Source organism: Brachyhypopomus gauderio, chromosome 2 (assembly GCF_052324685.1).
Source record: "Brachyhypopomus gauderio isolate BG-103 chromosome 2, BGAUD_0.2, whole genome shotgun sequence".
Classification (NCBI taxonomy): Eukaryota; Metazoa; Chordata; class Actinopteri; order Gymnotiformes; family Hypopomidae; genus Brachyhypopomus; species Brachyhypopomus gauderio.
Window position 1 is genome coordinate 27,609,599 of NC_135212.1, and position 22,531 is coordinate 27,632,129.

Sequence of the window (22,531 nt, forward strand, 5' to 3'; positions counted from 1 at the left end):
ATGAAATGCCATGGCTGGTGGCAGAGTGCACCCTGTATGAGGGCTACACAGCACTTCTGTGCCACAATGAGCTTCCTAATGAAGGACAAATATTGAGGAAAGAAATCCCACACATCTGCCTGGACTCCAGAATGAATGAAATCTAGGAGAGGCACCCTTGCCAAACGTTTAATAGGCATACAGCTGGAGCCTGTTCCCACAGCGCAAAAGAGTTTATTTTTCCTAGGGAAGGCAGCGGTTGACATGCCCCAATGACAAGTCCATTACTCAGGTAGATACTCACTGGTTGTGTCCTTGTAGTTTGGTTGGGTGCTCTCTAACAGATAGTGAGCATAGGCAGGATACAAACATGTAGGTGAACATATTTTAGTTGGAAATTTACCCAGATTCACCCTATAGAACAAATACATAATAAAACAGGAAAACAAAGAAAACAAAACTCAAAAAACTTGGGAAACCTACTTTGATGTGGTGACAAATAAGCCAGGGAACTTTTACAACAGAAAAACATACACGCAACAATAACAACAACGAGATGAGGTTTAAGCACATTGACAAACAAGGAGAACAGAAGACAAAGGTGAGCAGAACGAGGGTCACGGAATATAAAACAGAACACAAGGTGAAGAAGACGAAAGCAAAACAAAAGCACACGACACTATCAAAATGGGAACTGCAACAATACAGCAGGGAACCGTGACAGTAGAGGAGAGGACAAGTGTGAGCAAGGGCCAAAGACACAGCACAAGCTTGATGGAAGAGTGAAGAAAGAGCAACTTCCTTCCCCCCTTTCAGCTATATGAAGCTCCTTTGCGTTCTACTGACAAGCCTGGAACGCCCGTCATCCAGCCTGACTGTTAGTGTCAGTCAAAACCCAACACACTCTCCCATACTCACGTGCACACACATGCACACACGAAGGTGGCACACTAAAACTTTTTTTAGACACAATGAAATTAAATTGAATTTTAAAACACTTCATATCGACAGTGTCTTTACTCGTGTCTTTACTCCACACTCACAGCTATTTAATAGATATGAGAAGCAACTATTTTTGGTTAATGTGACAAGTAAAATCAGAGGCTTTCTTTAATTATTCAATAAACTCTCATCCCTTGCTGCACTTTGGGGACAAAAAACAACATTTTGCATGACAGAGTTCATGTCGTATAAACTGTGATCTCACTGAGACAGTGATTATATTCATAAGAAAAGGCACAAACACAAAACAGAAAACTTATTCATGTATATATGCTCTTACACTTTCTTATGCAATATGGTTTCATTTTTGGATGGATAACACATTCAGTGTCAGTGGCCCAGTAGAGGAGACACCTCACCACATCACTGAACATTAGAACATTACGCAGAACCACATCTACTAAGGCAACAGAAAACATGTCTAAACTAATCTAAACCATGTAGGTAAACAACACTATTTGCAACATGTTCGTTCATCATCAGCAGGTAAGGGTATTGTCAACACTGATGAAAAGAGGATCTTGTAACACATACACAAGCTCACTTGTACAAACTGCATAAGAGAAAAATGAATCATTCACTGCTCTCTCAATAACTCTCTCTCTCTCTCTCTGTGTGTGTGTGTGTGTGTGTGTGTGTGTGTGTGTGTGTGTGTGTGTGTGTGTGTGTGTGTGTGTGTGTGTGTGTGTGTGTGTGTGTGTGTGTGTGTGCGTGCGTGCATGTGTGTGTGCTAGGGTGTGAATTGCTAAGTGGGCTTCAACTCCCATTGGCTGTTAGGCAGTGAGAACACTAAACACAGCTCAAATGGAACGAGGAGACAACATGAAAAGATGCAAAAAGAGAAATATAATGCAGCCCAGCTTCAGAATAAATAACAATTGACATAATTTTTTATGCTTAATCGTGATATTCTGTATTAAGGAGATTTCAGGATAGTGTCTTTATTTCTGTCAGGTTACCTCAAAGTTAGTCAAACAAATAAAATATAATAAAAATAAAATAGCTACTACCGGTAGTTACTAGTTTGCCAGAAAATTAATCACGCACCTGGGAAAGGTTTTGGGTCTTGAAGACCATATTTTCTCTAACACTGACTATTTGCAGATGTGTCAGAATCATACGATTCATTCTTGACATGGTTTTCCATGTCCTATCAGTTGCCCGCTCTAAGATCCACCACTCCCAATGAATAACATATTGGAAAGTTGTTCTGTCTTTAACATTAAAACAAACACATTTCACATCTCAGTAAATGTTAATACATATAAATTGCATTATATATGTAGGCTATATATAAAGTGAGAGCCCCAGTGTTAATAGTAATGATAATGTATAATGCATATTCACAAGGGATTTACTTTAAGGTACCACAAAGAAAGGGTGTTAACTATTTGGCTAAATTAAATACCTGTTTGGTGGCTGTTCACTTCGGCTTTTGACCAATCACACTTTGGATGGGTGGAAAATGTAAATGTGGGTGATTGTTGGCTGAATGAATTTCACTTCTTCCTTTTCAACATCAGCCCTGAATAAGCTTTAAAAAATTACTCCACTACTTCTTTATTGTCAAATGTGCACCAGCAAATTATCCTGGGGTTTAAATGGCCTTTCTGTAATACCTGTGTGTATATTCCATTGGAACCACAGTTCCCCAAGTTGTTGTTTTTAAGTTCTGTGACCACAGAAGATAATAGATAACTCAGTCAATTCAAACTCTTCAAATGGCTGACTAAAAATCTAACAGTCTTTCCATTTGTCCAAATTGTACTTCATTAGTTTTTGCTTTGGAACTATGTAGCTGTTTAATGAAAGTTTATCACCAAAAACTCAACATCACAAAGTTTGTGTAAACCAATCTTTTAAAGAGACAGAATCTCCTACAGCTCTGAGGAGTAATACAGAGAGAAACTCTTCAATATACAGCTATAAAACTAAAGTGGAGTGCAACCGCCACACACACACGCACACACACACACACACACACACACACACACACACACACACACACACACACACACACACACACACACAAACACACAAACACACACACACACAAACACACAGGAAGAGGGGGTAGAGAGAGAGAGAGAGAGAGAGAGACAGAGAGAGACAGAGAGAGAGGGAGATAGAGAGAGTGCAGGGTGGTTAGATGGTGATCTGGCTGGATGGCTCAGGAAACACGTTCATGCAGGTTGGTGTTGAATGAGCTAAAAATAGCAGCAGGGGAACGTGAGACGCCTCCAAAAACCACATCTCCGTCACTACAGTGATGGATAGCATCATTCCGCCAACCAAACACGCATGCCAGAAGAGGGGGCAAGATGCTTTCAAAACAACAAACCCATACGAGAGGAAATGGGAGGAAAAGAGAGAGAGAGTACATGTATGGCTGAAATTTTGTTTTGACGACACCTATAGATTATCAATAGATGCACAAAATGTGAACAATTGCTTGAAATTTGCCTGCTTCTCAAAATGCATAAGTGCGATGGGCGTGGAGTGCAAATAAGAAGGAAGTGTTCACGCCAGTCTCAGGGAAAAGGGGGGATTTAAAGGATAAAGTGCACAAACTCAAACCCATGAACTAATCCTAATCAATGATACAATAACCAGCAGTCAACTGGTACAAAGACACAACATATATAAACAGACAAATGACCCTCAGATGTCAAGTTTCCTGATAGGTCCCGCCCACCTGAGGGACGTCAACAGGACTACATGAAATACTGCCACTGCTGATGGGGAGGCGGCCAGCAGGTGGCCTCCCTACCATGACAATAAGATTAGAGTTTGGTTTAAAATTAGGTTTAGATTTTGGATTGAAGTTAAGGCTATGTTTAACATTAGACTAATTAGTATAGATTATATTCCATTTAGATTTCAGGAGTATTATTATTTTATTCTGAAAATAATAATCTACAAATAATCTAAGGGTGACCATCAAACTAAAAGGTCACCAAAACAGGTGAGAGCAAGAGAGATGGAGAGATGACCACACAGAAGAAGTAAAGAATAAGAAGGGGAGGAAAGAAAGGACATAAAGGTCTTTTACAGTGGGTGAGTGAAGAGAGGCTAATTTATGAGGTCTTATTATCGACATTACTACAAAGGTTCTGTCATGATAAAATGAATCTATCAACATTAGACTTTTTCATCATGCCATGAGAGAGGAAGAGAGAGATAGAGATAGAGAGAAAAAGGCCCCACCAAAACAGGCATAGGAAAATGAAATTAATTTGCATAAAATTATGTGCATAATTGCAACACCAGAAAATTGACTTGTGCAGACTTGTGGCTTCTACTCTTCTGCAACTGTATAGATGCTCTTCATCTGCACCAGTCTAGTCCAGAGCAGGAAACCAGAGCTCAAATGCAGCTCAACACCCAACTGCATCCACAGACCTACTTCACATAATACACAAATGACCAAATGACTCAGAAGGGTGCAATGAAGAACATTTCAAATGTGACTGGAAGTATAGCATTTTGGTTCTTTTATAAATCACTGGGCTGCTTGGCAACACACTCGTACCCAAGAGCTGAGGGCCAAAACAAACAAACAAAAAGAATGAATTTGTGTAAAAGAAGGTTCTAGCTGTGCTGATGATGAACCAACCCTGGACATGAGGTAGTGAGACTTTCATTTCCACCTGAAGTAATGTGATCTGTGTAAGAGGCAGATCTGAAGTATGGCCGTTGCCTCTCAGAGGTGTGCACTTCCGCACTTCCACACTGCCGTTGATGCTGGGCTGTAATTCCACTCTGTAATTCAACAGTTCGGGGAATGTAATCGACATCTGTCACTCAGGTGACTGGAAATGCATGATTAACTACTTAGTTGTTTCTGAGCCAACAATGGCATAAAGTCATTCTTTTATTCTTAGTTACTGCACATAAGCGCTATCAGAAGGAGTCGGGTGTAAATATATATGTTATTGTTGCTATTCTCCCAACATAAGACACAGATGTGAATCTATTCTGCGAGGTTGAACATTCTGTCAAATGGACATGAACATTATTACATCACTACACTAAATAATATTGGGATCCTACCCATTAATAAACATTAATAAACATAGCTGAAAAAGCACAGTGCAAAGTCACTGAATCTATATTCCATTTAGATTCAAAGGAAAAAATGATGGACAAATGGAAATACGAGTGTGGAGGCACTGTACATGCTCCCTTTACCTCTTCTGTAAAACAGAGAGGGAAGGACTTTTATGGCTACTAGAGGAACTGGCTAACCTCCCTTTTAATGTGACTGCCAGTGGTGCCAGCAGGACACATTCACAGGTGTACAGATGCCGCTCAAGTGTTATTATCCAAGCCTCGTACAAGCCTTTCTTCAATTTGTAAAATATTTCTGAAAATATGTCTACCTAGTTTGATGGTGTTACATCAGATATAACTAATACTTATCAGTTTTAAACTTTGGCTATGTTTTATTGAAGTAGCTCAAGGGCCTTGAACCCACAATCCTATGGTCCCTAACCACTAGAACATGACTGCCCCTCAAGAGACACGCTGGCCAGGAATCAACCCTAGACGGCTTGGAAGGCATCTATGCTCGCCACTATACCACCAACACCAACGAAGCCAAGACATATTAAATTTTGATATGATATTTAGCAAATATATCTCTTACTGCAGACAATACTAAAAGCAATAAGAGCCTAAAACAAACAGTCCTAAAAATAATTGCATTACAGGCCTGGCAAAACATCTCCCAGAAAGAACAGAAGTGATGTTTATTTGTAGCAGATTTTAGGACGTCAACCAGTGAGTCCTAAACATAAAACTACAGTAGAATGCCAAAGTCTTCAGCCACTCAAGACTCAAGTGTTACTTATCAGGACACAATTTGTTTATTTGCATATAAAACATTCAGCACAACAATAATGAAGAATTAATTCAAATAAAAAACAATTAAAAGTAAAGAATGTTAACATTTTCCAAAACGTTTAGAAATAACCTCTCCTTGATGTCCACAATAACTATTGCAACAGGAGCAGATTGCGTAGAACAAATTTCCAACCTTAACAAAACTGAAGCCATGTGGGATCAAACAGTGGAAAAGAAGAAAGCATTTTAGGCATTTCATTTTGCCATTTTCATTTGTCCAATTTTATTTTGCCAAGTAAAATACCTCCTGCTTATATACCTAAATATCTTACTCGCTGCTCTAATCAATAGCTCTAAACATAATTATCTTGTCTTGGCCTAATGCTGCGATCAGATTAAACAATATCTTTATAAATATGTTATATTTGTCACAATGGCTACTATGTCAGATTAGGCAATGACAGTGCCATATACCCGGCGTGGAACCCTACACGTTTGACGCAGACTAATTATCATTTGCATGTTTGCATGAGTTCGTAGGTTATCAGATAGGAAGATCAAGAGATCGTCAGTCATTGCTATCAAGAAACATGTTGTACGGATTGTCAAAGTAGGCATGAAAATGCAATAAATTCTACAATAAAATTCTGCAATAAAACTTTAACTTGTTCAATGCCTTCACTAATGTGGGGAATAATGCATACAACAAGTACATGAGATGTTATGCCTTCATTTTGCAGCCATTGTTTATTTTCTAATCCAAAGTATTTGATAGCAAAAGCAAAACACAACAAATACATTATATGCATTTGTATATTAGTCTACTCCTCACTTTTTACCATGACACAATAACTGAAGTCAACGTATCACTCAAGTTCATCATTGTTTTGATGGTGATTTTCATGAAGACATGCTTTCTATGTAGTATTCAATTATCCATTAACTTAGTAGAAAACTACCTTCCACACTAAGTATTCATGTACAGAGGAGTGCTTAACCATCCTTAACCCATTTCTTACTCTGTGCTGAAATTTCCATATTATTCATGATTCCTGCTGCTCAGTGGAGGTTCAGCCCTGAGTGTGCAGTTGCCGGCTGTAGGAGTGCTTCACAGTTCAGTACTGGGGAATAAACCTTTGTTCTTGGTGAGATATTCTTACCAAAAACCTTAAGTGAGGTTTCTCACTATTTCACTTTTTTGCACTCAATTACTCTTTTTTAAGGGGGGTGGGGGGGGGGGGGGGCATGGGGAACAGCAGAACTGTTCAACCATGGCTGTTCAGCCAAATACCTGCTGTTTATTCAGGTAACATATAAAATGGGAATTGGATAAAAACTGTTGGAAAGTGGATAAACAGTTAGGTTGATAGATCAAAAGATAACTGTATTAATCCAAGAGGAGTACATATAAAATGTAATTATGGAATAAAAAGTAAATATTAATAATTCTTAATAACATTTTATTCTGGTTATTGGAAAAAATACAAAATCCTGCTTAGGGTAAGACGTATAATGAGTGATTTTTAATAAGAAACAATAACAAACAAAGACTGCATAAAACATTTTTTTGTCAATTTCATATCCCAAGCATGTCACAGGAAACAGTTAAAATAAATAAGAAAGAAAATCACAATCTATCAAAGGTGGTCTAATTTACCTCGCATCCAACCACATCCAGTTTGTTTTTGAATAGTAGGCCAAGTTCTAATTAATTTCACATTTTGATAAAGTCATTTGGATTTGGTACAGATTTTCGAATCAGTGATGCCAGAGAAGAGTGAGGTACAGCCCGAAACCAATATTATCTGTGTACACACTCACACATCAAAGCTAGAGAGACACTCTACAGATCACTGCCCATTAGACTGATACGTGAAACAAACCTGAATAGTAAATAACCTTAGATGGATCCTTCTCTTCATAATGTACCTGCTGTGTGGTATAATATATGGATAATAATAAAGTGTGTTCAGATTTAGTATGTGTGCATAAAGATTTGAAAGCAGCATGGAGCAGAAACATACTTGTGAAACTGTGACATTTACAGAGTTTTTTCTGCTCTCATTCACCCAGTTCTATTAGCACAGGAGGCACTGCCCCCTAGCACATGCACTCGGGCTTTCTTATTGTAATTAGAGTCCTTAAACACACAAGCCTTGTATTACTTTCATCATAGTGAATGTTCACTAACCTGACTATTACTGTAACAAATAAAAATTATGTAATTAATTCTTAATTATATGAATTATGTATCTAATTCCTTGCACTTAAGATTTGAGATACAAAATGTGAACATCTCCACAAAGAGCCTCATTCAAACTGCCACCCTACCCCAAGGAAAACCCTGATTATTGTATGTATGAAGATCTGATCAGCTACTTGGCATGTTGGTGTCCTTCGGATCAACTCCATTTGGATTGCAGGATTATTGTGTGTGATAGCAGCACCCTGATTCCCTCTACCACAAACACACACAGCTGTAAGTGAAGGAAGCAGAGAGCTGAGGTGGAGAAGGACCAACACAGAAGATCAGTCACCAATCATGCTGATGTCTGTGGCCTCTTGTGTTTGTACTCTCTCTCTTCCCTCACCACACACTTACAAACTCACAACACGTTTTCCATGGAAGCTTAATTAACAAATTAAAAGAAAAATGCCAGTGGATCAAGGAAAATTACAGCATACTGTCTCCAGGACTCCAGCAACCAACAGGAATTACACTACACTTTCTCCAGCACAGCGATGAAGCGGATCAGCACTGCACTCCCAAGTCTCATCCAAACCGGCTTACTGCAGCTAGCAGAACCCACACCACACACTGCATATAAGGATAAGACTGGATAAAACTTGGACAGCATCAGCATCCACTTAGTTCCACAACAATCTAACAAAAGAGGTACGATACAAGAAAATCTGGAGACCCTTTGTCATTATATTTATTAAATATGGATATGAACATCAACTTGATATTGTCATGCATACCAGACAGACACCCCCCCCCCCCCCCCCCCCAATTCACCTTGCACCAAAGGCTCTGCACGGTTGTTCTCCACTACCAGTAGGTCCGAGACAAGCAGACCAGATCTACTCAATCCCATCTCAATCACTACTGTACTTAGAATTAATTAAGCCTCGACCTAGACACGACGACCTGTCTAAAACAATTGAACGGGTGAGTAACTACACTTCTGCAAGCTCCCCCTCCCTCTCTCTCTCCTCCTTTTGCTTCCTTTCACTCATCCCCTCTTTCTGTCTCTGCACCGTATCCATCTCAACCACATGTGTTGAATAGTCCTCAGGGACACAGTAGCCTACACTACAGAGCAACACTTGTCAAGTTTGACAGCTCAGGAGGACGGAAAAAACAACTCGGCAAGAAAAAAAGCCGGTCCTGACTGTAAATGGTCCTACAGTGCTCAGGTTTCCTTTCTTTCAGTCTTTCAGTTGCCAAAGTCAGCTGCAGTCATCTTAATGAAGAGGTCTTATTACATTCATTCAGACGAGAGAGAGCGAGGGAAAGAGAAAAAAGAAAGGAAATAAAACACAAGCACGTCGGCCGGCAGCGGAGATAGAACGGGACAAAAAGAAAGAAAACAACCGAGCAAAAGAGTGAGAAGGAGTGATAGACAGAGCAGGAGAGAAAGAGAGAGAGAGAGAGAGTTTGGAGAGATGACAGGACTCACCGTCTGCTGCAGGTCGGGAATGCCTATGCGGACGACCAGCGTGTTGCCCTGGGGTTCCTCCATGGGGTTGGCCGGCGCTCGGCAACCGTCACCGCGGGAACTGTGGGAGCTGTCCCCCTGGCTGCCGCGGGAGAGGCGGTGCGGCTGTGGCTGTGGTGGCGCGGGGCGAGAGTGGATGAGGAGAGGGAGCGCGAGGGGGAGCTGGAGGGGGAGAGCGAGGGGGAGGAGGGTGGACGCAGGCTGGGACTGGAGCGGCAGCGGCTGGGGAGCCTCTCTGGGCGCGGGGGGCTCATGGTTACCGGCGTCCCCGCTCACAGGCATGCTCCGTGCGTGTAGCGCTCAAGCTGCATAGCCCGCGCACACACATGCACACGCTCATGCTCGCCGGTCTGCTGTTCATGCACGCACACACACACACGAGCAGGGGAAAAGGAGGGGGGATTAGAGAGAGAGAGAGAGAGAGAGAGAGAGAGAGAGAGGTTAGATGTCTGCTGTGATAAGGTTCCAACAAAGGAAGGAAAACTGTTGTGAAGAACAATAATCAATACAACAGGACAATACGGGACAATACAGGACAATCACCATCCAAGGATGCAGTAACGCAGCACATTAAGGCTGTGTGCTAGTCATTGCTTCTAGGTTTTTACTCTACAGGACACACAAACAGCTGTAAAACACTGCATACAGCATTGAAATGAAGGTAAGAAAACTGAACTGAATAAAATTACTCAAACCAATTAGAATGCAGAACGATCTGAACGCAAATGCAAATATTATTTTTATTTTTTAATGCAAATATTATTTTCAGTTTATGTCTAAAACATTGATGTAATTTTTATATTATTAACACTAATATCGGTACTACAAAATTCCAATGTTGATCATATTATATATGCTGCATCAAGTAACAAGAATGAAGACACAAAATTCTAAATGATTGGTATCATACACACATTGGTTACAGACACATACCCAACCAAACCTGTCCTGGGGGGCTGAGAGTAAACTAGAAAGAAACCCTCAGAGCTCACGTGCACACATGCTGCCTGCGCACTCGAGTAGAGTTGAAGTGGACCACAGTCACTACTTGCCAGATTGGCCCTGGCCCATTGGTGTGATCAACACGATGTTATGCCCCTCACTCCAGGCTGGGTCGATAGGAATACCCCGAGGCACTCACCTCTGTACCCTTATGTGTCTCTCTGTTGGGCAAAATCAGTTTACCAACCTCACCCTCCATCATCTCACTCGAACATCTAGTGTGTCCTCACATTACCTTTCTCCCTCAGCATAATTCACTTTCTTTTCCACTTTCTGTCTTCTCGTCCTATCACTATAATGGTCATCTCTCCCTCTCTCTTTCTGTCTAACTCTCTCTCTCTGCCTGTATGTCTTTCACTCACTGTGAGTCTCATTCTCTCTTTTACCCTCGCTTACATGAGCTTATAATTTTCCTAAACTGTCATTTCAGGCTAAACGCTCACAGTTTGCCTCTCCATGGTGCAGTCTGGTCTCTCTGGGAGGTTAAATGGCAAAGCAGACAGGCAGCAGATGGAAAAACAGAGCAGAGTTTAAACTGCTGTTTAGAGGAAGGCTAATGTGCTCTTCTGTTACTGGTACTACTGTTGACTCAGAAAGACAGAGCACTAAACAGCAGTGTGCCACTCAACAGGCTGCGTTCCTCTGTAACCCAGACTTGACATCTCTTGGCTATTTCTAAACTATTTTGATTCAGTTGATTTTTTCATTAATTATTATTATCTAGCTTAATCAAACTTGAAAATATTTAGAGTGATTTTTGAGAGGACTATAAACAGAAGGACTCTTCACAAATGAAACGCCACCTATATGATTTACCTTAAACTATGTCCACTTAAAAATGTAACTTAGAAAATCACCCAGAGAAAATTTCTACAAAGGCACAGAAGCAAGCACATAAATTTCATATATGTCAGCCTGTTTTATCTTCATCCACAATGTCCAAGCATTTACTATTCAGATAAGAAACTAAGAAAGGGGCACAAACATGTTATAGACTGATGGCAGCTAACTTAACACTGCTGCTGACAGAAATTCACCTCAGCAGTCTGCTCACAGCACTATACTATAAGACACTGTCAATCACAGCACTGTACTACAAGACACTGTAAATCACAGCACTGTACTACAAGACACTGTCAATCACAGCACAGCATTGCAAAATTCTGCATGGGAAGCTTAAAGCAGAACTAGTTACACTTATAGAACAATACTACAAAGTCAATATAAAGATTAAGATCAAACACTCTAACTACATCAGGATGTTCACTTACAGTTCTTCATTTTCTGAGGAAAAGAAGCTATGCATCAGACTTAACATTACTAATCTTTGTCTATTGCACAATACGTATAATGTAATAAATCCTTGTCACAGACAGATCTAGTGATCCCAGATGAAAGAACAATAGATTATGTGGAAGCTTCCTCTTCTGATCATGGAACATCTCCAGCCATATGAAAACATATTTCAGCTTCCTTACATCATACAGACTGAGCTGGACTGCATGCAAAACACACGTACACTCACACAAGCAGGCACACGCATACAAAATGCATATGCACGTACACATCTAACAGTGAGTCTTTTGTGTATAAGTGTGTGATACACTAACTGGGTACAGGGCGTGTACTGTGTTTAAAGCAATGCATGAGTCTAGGCTTTGATGTCTGTATGAGTGAGGTTTTGCCTCTCTAGACCACGCCCCCTACTACACAGCTGCATCAGAATTCCCATCATAATACTGTATACCAGGAGCATGTAGTAGAATCCCAACACATCCCTCTGTCTTTCCTTTGGAGTGCTTCTCTTTTCGCTCTGTCAAGCAAAGTGAATTATTCATGTTTCCACACTACACTTTGCCTTGCGCATAAACTGGCCAATGTATGTGCATTTTTAAGCCAACAGTTATTTCAGAAACCACCACCGTGCATCGATAGTGTTAAGGCTGAAACATACATCCCTGTTTCCCTCCTGGATGAAGCAAGGCTCACCCGGACGAGAGTGACATCCAGGTTAATCCCAGCCTGACAAACTTTATGTCCTCTGTCAGATGCTGCACACATCAGACCTATATGCCACACACCAGACCTATACCCCACACACCAGCCCTATACCTCACACACCAGACCCATACTCCAAACACCAGACCTATACCCCACACACCAGACCTATACCCCACACACCAGACCTATACCTCACACACCAGACCCATACTCCAAACACCAGACCTATATCCCACACACCAGACCTATACCCCACACACCAGCCCACACATCAGCCCTATACCCCACCCATCAGCCCTATACCCCACACACCAGACCACACACCAGCTCTATACCTCACACATGCCAATGAGTGTGCAGCTCCTGCCAACTGCCCACTGCTATTGCCATTAATATTGAGCAGAGAGTCTGCTCTACAGACTACCAATAATAAATATTTCAAATTCTATTAAATTAAATGATCAAATTGGGCAAATATTTGATTGATTAAAGATGTATGTGCCACATAATTGTGGATAGTGGCCTGTTTAAAACCCTGAAGACCGCACTTGAATCACTGAAAGGGAAAGAGAAAATGCAAATAAACTGCATACTCATTAAATCAATATATAGGAGCTATTAATGAATTCACTACCATCGGATTATCTGATCTCTCAAAATACTGAGCATACTGAAGATGCAGGTAAGATATTTTGGGACAGTTAACAAACATGTTTTGCAACTACATTTATTTATTTATACAACTGCATTTATTTTAACCAGAGACAAAGGATTTTTACTTTAGGGAAATGCATTGATTGTTTGCTCACACAGTAAATTGATAGAGCAGAAGGCATATGCAGAAATGTTCATAGTGCACTCTGCTCGGGTGAATAATGTTCTTGTGTCACATAAACCCTAATAGATGCAGCACTAAACCTTTCAGGGTAAACTTAATCAACATATCACATATAGAAATAAAGATTTAAAAGGAATGTATCTGAAAGAACCCACTGTCTGGTCACTATGTTCTGAATAGATCTTGAAGGTGAGATCGGGACTCCAGATCTCCATAGGAATTCTTGTCTCTGCTATACATACTTTATAGCTCATAACAATAAACTATTCTGGATATAGCCATTTTCAAAAGCTTTAACTACATTTTAAATATTCTATGATTTACACTAGCATTTGAATTCATAATTAAAAAGAATATGACAGCCTTGTGAATCATACCGTTAGTCACGTGCATATGTTTCCTTTTTCAATTTGTTTGATTAACCTAATCAGTTAATTTGGATGCGGTGTGTAGGCACAGGGAAGGAAGGGATGAGGTTTGAGGTACATTATTACAACCTCCCTCATTAAAAGGGAGAATTACGGTATTCATATTCCATATAATTGAATAACTTGCAAGGTAATTTGTAAAATGTATCTTTCGGCATTACTGGATGGATCTTGTATGTATAATACTATATCTTCTGCATAGAGGTAAACGCTGTGTTGTATGTTTTGCCAAATTATACTTTGATGTTTCTGTTCTGTTCTCATCACCACTTCCATCCCCCAGACCTTCACCTAAGAAGCATTAAGGACGTCAAAATTGATGTTTTTGCAAAAGTCACCTGTGTCACCAATAAGAGAAAGCATCGTATTTGTGAAATGACTTGTGGTAGGAAAATGGGCACCGTGGATGTGCTGGTAGCTCATGTATTGCATCACATGTTCCTGGGATAGACAGCAAATAGTTCAGAAGTTGTACATGATCAAGTCAGGACAGTCCCATGAGTATACGCAAAAATCCACATGAAATCCGCCCATCTGCCAATTTTCAAAACTGACAATAATATGCATCTCATAGCACTGAATAGGTGATTAATGACATTTGTTTACAGGCTCTGGTAAGGTATCGGTTTCTCTATTGCCCAATGTCAGTACAGCTTTTTAAAGCACTGACCATAAACTTCTTATAGATAGACTTGAAAATTGAGTTGGACCCTCAAAAACAGCCCTAAAATGGTTCAGTTCATTCCTACTGAAGGCAGAAATTACTTTGAAAATATACTTTCAAAATATAAAATAATGTTCTGAAAGAATGCCAGAGACCTGTGGTGTCCCTCAAGTTTTGATTCTTGGGTCACTCTTGTGTATATATACATATATATGCTTCATCTTGGCCAAGATGATACAGATCTTGTTGCAGCGATGTAGACAACACTCAGATTTACTTGAACCTCTCTCCCTCAGTTCAGCTCATGTTCCTTGAGTAGATGACCAGCTGGATATTCCAAAACAGTTGAATAAAGATTAAATAGAGATTTGGCAACAGTATTGACAGGTAAAGACTATTAGCCTATTTGGACTGAGAAGTTGTAAAATCTAAAGCGCTAACGTGGAACCTTGTCATCTGATAGACTCTGTTAGTAGAGGCATCAAATTAAGAACAAGAAGATCAGAGATTTCTTGACAGAACCAGATAAACTCATTCATGCTTTTATTTCTAGCAGAGTTGATTACTGTATTTGTCTCATAATGGGACTCCTCTAAAAAACAAATGGATTCAGCTGCAGTTGTAGTTGGCAGAGTTGTCACTAGGAGCAGAAGTAAGGAACACATCGCCCCTTCAGTAAATACATTTACTGGCTACCAGTTAAATTATTACACTGGCTACAGTGTTGACTTTAAGGCTTTACTGGTCTGCTCTATACGTTTCTTGCTCGTGCAGCATTATGAAACCATCAGACGTCTCAGATCGTGAGGAACTAGCCCATCCTTCCCAAAGTAAACACTAAGCATGAAGCATTCCACTATCATGCTGTTTTAAAATGGAACCAGCTGTCTGAGAATATTAGAGCTTTTAAATTTAAACTAAAACATTTATTTTGGGGGTGGATTTTGAGCCCAGTTTAGCACTACAATGCATGTTTATTTCTATTCATTCTTAATTCTATGTTGACCTTTGGAACTGTAATGGCATTGAATGCATTGGTCCATTCACTAGTTCACGTGGTACAACCTGAAATGTGTGTGTGTGTGTGTGTGTGTGTGTGTGTGTGTGTGTGTTTTATGTTCTCACCATATGCGTTTGTGTATATTGTCATGTGATGCCAACACAGCTTGTGAGCCAGCCACACCTGTTTCTTGTTCTTCCCTAATGTGTTACATGTTTTTAAACCCTCATGTTTGAGCCACTGTTTGTCAGTTCTTGTTTGTGTTCCCACACTTGGTCTGTGCTGTTGTGTTTATTGTTGTTTGGCATTCACTTGTTTTTGTATTAACTGTTAGTGTGTTCCTTTTCAGCATTCCCTAGTGTCACAGAAATATGTGTTTGAAAATTGGTTTTTAAACATTAATTTACATTTTATACCTTTAATATCCCTTCTTAAAAATATTTATTCTCATTAAACTCTTTATCCATCTATTTCTTTAAATGAACTGTAGTATTTTTCATTTTTAATTATTACATTTATTTCAATTCTTTTTGGCCAAAACCTTCCTAAGGTGATAGATCTCAGGATGTAACAAGTTCATTATTCCTCTATTATCTATTTAGAGCACTTTGAACTGCCACTGTGTATGAAATGTATTATACAAATAAACTACAAATTACTAGTACAGAAGGAAACAGAGGGCATGCCTGGTGACTCTGTGTAGTGTGAAACTCTGGGAGGTGATCTCATTAGTGGTAAAGGGATTCCATTATCCAATGAATAAATGATCTTCTAAAGCCAAATTTCTGAAGTGTTGTGAAAAAAAAATCAGTTGACTGTCAAATGCTTTTTGGCATTTAAGGAGGTAACTATCATTTCTAGATTGTTTTATTGGGTTGGGAAAATTGAATAGTCTGCACAGGTTATCAGAAGGTTGGCATCCTATAATGAATCCTGTGTGATCTGGGTGAATAATCAGTGAAGTGACAGTTTTGATTTGATGGGCCAATGATTCTTTTTAAATCCATGTTAATAAGTTGTATACAATGATAACCAGGAGCAAGTGTTGGGTCTTTGCCTGGCTTCAGCAGTTCAGAGGTAAGAGCGTTGATCTTGTGTATGTATGCTCGTGTTCCATACATTTCTTGCTAAGTTTTAAGATTGAGGAGATATAAGATGCTACAAAAATTTATGAAATTCTGGATTCAAAACACCAGTTCCAAAATCCAGGAGACCAGTATAAACTGAATAAGCCACCAACCAATATAAAACCCCAAGTGCAGACCAGCTAGGGGACACCTCCGCAGTGAGACAACCTAAGAGTCCCGGGCATGTCTTGAACCACCACTCTTGTGGGTGCTAAGCCAGCATGTTACTAGCACAAAACGCTCAGTGGAAACATCTAATGCTGTCAGGGAAAAGTAGTCTGACGTTTAAAAAAGATGGAGAGCAAAAGGAAAACGAAACTTTTGAAAACCTGCCATTCCAAACCAAGGAGGTTGAAGGTGAAAGAATGAAGAATAGAGACAAGGAAAAGCTAGAAGGACCCCAAGGAATGACATAATTCTGGCAAGGGATAGAAGGAATTCAAGAGGGGTGAAAAACAAAACCCAAGAGACAGTCCCCGAGGTCTCCAATACCAGCTGTGGCTTTCACAAGAACACTGAACAAAGACAGAACAAAAACAGAGAGCTTCTGAGTTTCTCCTAAGTGGGTAGGAGGACAGGTGTGGCTAATTGCCCCAGAATACCCTGGAGCCACCCTGTGCCGCCCTCTGCTGGCTGAAGCACAACCCTAGGCTGAGTCATTACAAAAGCATCATAAAATTCTTATTCAACTTCTGGTTTGTCAAACATTTCTGCATTTTTTAAGGTCAGCTTAGAAATTGTCATTTAGAAAATGGTTCATGTCATCTAAAGGGTAAAGTTCCTTGTAAAATGCTTGAAACATCCTGTGGCATGACCACGATTTTCCCTGCAGATTTCTTCAGAGCTGTTATGAGAGACTTTTCTTTATTCCCTTTTATTTGATTTGCCATATGCTTCCCTGATTTGTTGTTGTGTCTGAAGAGTTCATATCTGTCTTTGAATCAAAGTCTGAGATTTTTAATTGTAAATGTTTTTTATGTTTCATGTACTTTTTTTATCTCTATGAAAATTTCTCTCTCAGAAATATTCTACCTGTCTCCCAAAGTATTGTGAGCTTTATTTCAAGTAATTTTTTCAGCAAAGAACACCCATTCTCTTTCATAGAAAAAAATAAAAGTCAGAACCCTCTGAGTACAAACAGCATGGGTTGCTTGCAGTTGAAGTGAAGTGATCCTATGGCAATGGTCACTGAATACAGTTATCTGAGATGTCAGATACTGCTGAGTTACTTGATAAAAAAGAGTCAAATGTTACATATTTTATGAATTGATAATATGAATATTTTCTTCATAGTGAGTAATTTTATCTCCAGTGACTATACTAAAATCATTCAAGTCAAAGCAAGTGCTGAAAAAGAATGAATTATAAAAGTGGAGGTACAACTATTTGAGCCATATATATTTGCAGTGGTTAAAATTAATGATACATCATCCAGTTTAGTGATCACAGTCTTATGAACCAAGGGTATTCTTTTGTTGATTAATATTGAGTCACCTCTTTGTGTTGTATTAAACGTCAAAAATATTTGACTGACTGGAGGCAATCCAATTTTTCATGGTCTGATTGGGGAGATGAGTTGAGATGAGACAATAGAGTAAATAATTAAAGTGAAGGATGATTTTTGTTCTCTTAACTATTCATATATTTCAGCTTAAAACCTATTATGTAATTAATAACATGTTTAGATGTGTTCAGAATTTAACATGAATGTGTTTGCACTTACTTGCACATGCGATTTTGGATTCTCATGTGGGTGTGTGATAGAAAACATGATATTTAAGACATTGAGCTAATGTAAATGGGAAGACAAGCAGTTGTTGAAGAGTGTTTTGCCCCTCCATATGGCACCAGGGGATTGGAGGATGTTAGGCTAGACAGCACCGTGGATTGGTGGGTTTTAAGCCAGACAGCACCAGGGGATTGATTGGTTTTAGACCAGACGGCACCAGGGGATTGATGGGTTTTAGACCAGACGGTACCAGGGGATTGGTGGGTTTTAGACCAGACGGCACCAGGGGATTGGTGGGTTTTAGGCCAGGCTAGCGCTAGATGAACTCCACCACTCTCACTTCTCTGACATTTAATATACAGTATGATTATAAAAGGACTGATTTTGAAACTCTTGGATGTGATTTATGCAGTTTATAACTTTTTATTGGAGCATATTCCCTTTACCTACACACTGACCTCCAAGGTCACTGGTGTGCCACAAGTTCCATGTGATTAGTATGTTTTTGATTCTGGTAAAAAATATTTTACTCTGTGCAAAACATATTACATGTGTAAATCTAAACATGTGAACACAACTGGCAAAAAATATATTTTACAATTGAAACATGTAAAAAAATTTGTGCGGCAATGCATTAAACACAGTGGAAAAACAACAGAAAACCTCCTCAGATTTCCTGTCAGAACTTGGTGAGCTTCTCACTCTGGGCGCTTCTAAATGTCCAACAGTGGTCATGCCTGTGTACTGTGATATCCATGTCAACACTGATTGGTAATTTTCAGCTTTTGTCTGTGCTTAATTAATTTTGTTTGACATAGCATGGTGATTTTTCCACTCACTCTCATTGCTACACACTGGATCTAATCTGTTCTTCTAGTCTGGATATCATTCTGTCTCTGGTTCTGTAGTTGGTATTTTTACTTACAAACTCATGAAAGCTACTGCTGGCATCTCAGTCTCTCTCAGCCATGTATGAAATCTTTTATTTCTTTGCATAATATCAAAGCTGTTGATCATCTCACTTTCTCTACTCATCTTTGGTCTTCTTACCCATCTTCTGTTTCCAAACTTTCTTGACATGTTGACATTCTTTCTCTCTAGTGTGGCTACATTTCTAAATTGGTTCTCTCAAGACATTCATATGGTTTATTCTTGAGCTGCATGATATAAAAACTACAGGCCAGTGCCTCTATGAGAAAGTGTATGTGTGTATGCTACCCCTTCACTCTTCCATTAGAGTTCTAGACAGCGGTTCTAGATAAGCACAAAATACATTTCTCTTCACCCCCCCCCCCCCCCCCATTGACTGCCCCTCTTAGGAATTTTGATCAATGTGGAAAAAATTTGCAAAATTGATCAACATTTCCCCTCTGATCTCACCTGATTCCTGACACCCTTCACATTTCAGCTGCTTCACACTTTTCTGTTTCCTCTTTCACCTTCTCTTGTTTCTGTATTCATTGCCAAATCCAATACTTCTACCTGCCAGCTTGATCCTCCCCACATTTCTCTTCTTAAGTGTTCTTCTGTTATCACTATTCCTATGTGTCTCCTTATTAATGCATCTCTTGCTTCAGGATCTGTTCCCCCAGCTCCCAAACTCCTCCCTCATAATTGCCAGATTATATACAGTCTTATTTAAATATTCAGGACCTTTTTGAATCTTTCCAATCTGTCTTCTGTACCATGCGCAGTGCGTTACGGACCGTTATGTGTCTTCAATGATCTCCGCCTCTACTGATTCTGGCATCCTTAACACTCGTCTCCTTCTAGATTTAAGTGCTGCCTTTGACACAATTAACCGTGACATATTTATCACCCACCTCTAAGCCACTGGAATTGCTAACACTATACTTCACATCTTATTTTTCCAATAAATTACACTTTTCTGCTCTTGGTCAACATAAATCCCTCATTGATACATTACTCAGGGAGTGCTCCAGGGATCAGTCCTTGGACATTTCCTTTTCATTATCTATGTGTTACCTCTCAGTTAGATTATTCACAGCCATGATATTTTCTTCCAGTCTTATGCTGAAAACAAACAGATCTATAATAGCAACAATGCTACTACTACCCTAATAGCTCCTGCTCTGTTGTCCTGTACTCAAGATCCTACGCAGTGGATGAGGATACATTTCATAAAATTAAATCATGGCAAGGGTGACGTTTTACTCACTGATCCAAAATCCATCATTTTTAGCCTTTCTGACTTATTCTCAACTTTGATGTTGCCATTTTCAAACCCTCATTGGTGGTGTAGAACCTTCATGTACTCTTTTACTCCTCAATCTCCTTTGATCCTCAAAACCTCACAATGTCCCGTCTTGATTAATGCAAGTCTCCTCGTTGGCATCCCAAATAAAATTATCCACTCATTTCAGTACGTCTAAAATTCAACTGCCAGAATTCTTACATGCTTGAAAACTGGCCCATATCACTACAATTCTGCTTCAGTTACACTGTATACCTGTTCCACAATTGAGTGTGAGAAAGGTGCTATACAAATTAAACTTATTTTTATTATAACTCATTGATATACTCTTGCTATTCAGCAACACCCAGGGAGAGATGGAGGAAGGGAGGAAGAAGAAAGAGAGGGAGACCAGTTCACTCTGCACTGAAATTAATGAGACTTATTACTGGAGATCATTTCCAATCCAATCAGAGCGTGTGATAACACTTCCCAGAGCTTTCCAGACTAATCCATATTTTCCTGGCCCAGTAGGACCACAGAGCTCAAAGACTTGCACACTGCTACTTATTAGACTTTGTCACTACAGCCTTACATTATGTGTCCGCTGAATCTTCCACATTAAACCACAAACATTTGGCTTAAATGTGACTTGAGTATATGTTAATGAAAACATCTATCTATCTATCTATCTATCTATCTATCTATCTATCTATCTATCTATCTATCTATCTATCTTTATTGTCACTTATTATGTAATTATCGTTGCTGTGATTTTACTTCTTATCTATACAAAGCTTCTCTGCCAACAAAGCTTCTTTGAATCTGAATTTGAATCTGTATAACAATGATTGGCTAGTTAATCTGGGACTGTTGAAAAGTTGTGTGTGCTATATTCATCCAGATAATATTACATGTGCCATTCATAAACAACTCACTGTGACCATAGGCAACCATAGTGCAACATAGTGCAAATGGACCGAGGACAAATCTGTCTTTCTGTGAAGATGTTATATATAAATATAAAGGTGGAATGAAATCATTCACATCCCTGTTCTACTCTGCCTGTTTGTCACACACCTTTCAGGATTAACAGAGGAGGAAAATGCTACTGGACACTGAGTCCATCTTGGTGGTCTTTCTATCATTTAAGGTGGAATAATTACTAATCAAATACAAAGCACTCCACAGTAGCATAATATATAATAATATTACTATAAATCCACACTGTTAATTACTAATTTATTTATTAATACATGTCCAAATAATAATGCTTCATAGTAAGAGAACATCTATTCTCTGGGGAGCTGACTCATACTGAATGAATGCATTCAACACTGATGTTAGAAATCTATTTTCTTATTCAACTCTTTTCTTCCATTTTCTCTTCTCTTGTGAAATGAGAAGAATGGGATTTACACTCCAGCACATCTGTGCTTCCTTGATGGATAAAATGGGAACTGCGACGTCTAATCAAATACAAGCACTCGTGAGAGGAACCAATCATCTTCTATGTCGAATACATATTAGGTGTTTTCTTCTCATATGTCTCTCTTCTTGCATTTGTTCTAAAGAACCTCAATCACATTTGCATTATACACCCAACATCGCCAGTGGCTCATTCGTAAATACCGTGTTGAGTGAATAGTCAATAAGCTATAGAACATGTGGTACCATCTAATCATACTGTATATAGATTGCATTAAAACAAATAGATTTTTTTTAAGTGGCTGAACAATTAGGAGTGGATATTCTCAAAGAGCAAGACCATGTAATGTGGCTTTGATTCTGCACTGTTCTCCTTGTGTGTGCTCATACACAATTCAGCACAAACCAAACTCCACTCAAATTAAAACATGGAAGGCCCCCAAGCACCAGCACCTTATTATGCTGTTTGATTCTCTGATTGCTGTTATGGACATATACATAGTCCTGTTTTGATTCCTTGTGCATGTATTCAACTTCAACTTTACTGTCTCTGTAGAAGTTCACAGCATCTA

At 39.3% G+C, this 22,531-nt stretch overlaps 1 protein-coding gene across 9 annotated transcripts in view; it reads right to left on the minus strand.

The window, feature by feature from the left end:
• The window catches only part of shank3a (SH3 and multiple ankyrin repeat domains 3a), a 171,269-nt gene extending 161,408 nt beyond the window's left edge, over positions 1–9,861 (minus strand). For 7 of the 9 annotated variants that reach the window (XR_013125742.1, XR_013125743.1, XR_013125744.1 and 4 more), the window contains exon 1: positions 9,510–9,860. Coding sequence is in view for 6 of the 9 variants with exons in the window: in XM_076993025.1 (XP_076849140.1) it covers positions 9,510–9,830 (321 nt within the window). In the remaining 3 variants the exon portion in view is untranslated. Of the gene's footprint in view, positions 1–9,509 lie in introns of all 9 variants that reach the window. The other 2 variants (XM_076993032.1, XM_076993041.1) reach the window with 2 other exon arrangements.
• Between the last annotated feature and the right edge of the window lie 12,670 nt (positions 9,862–22,531).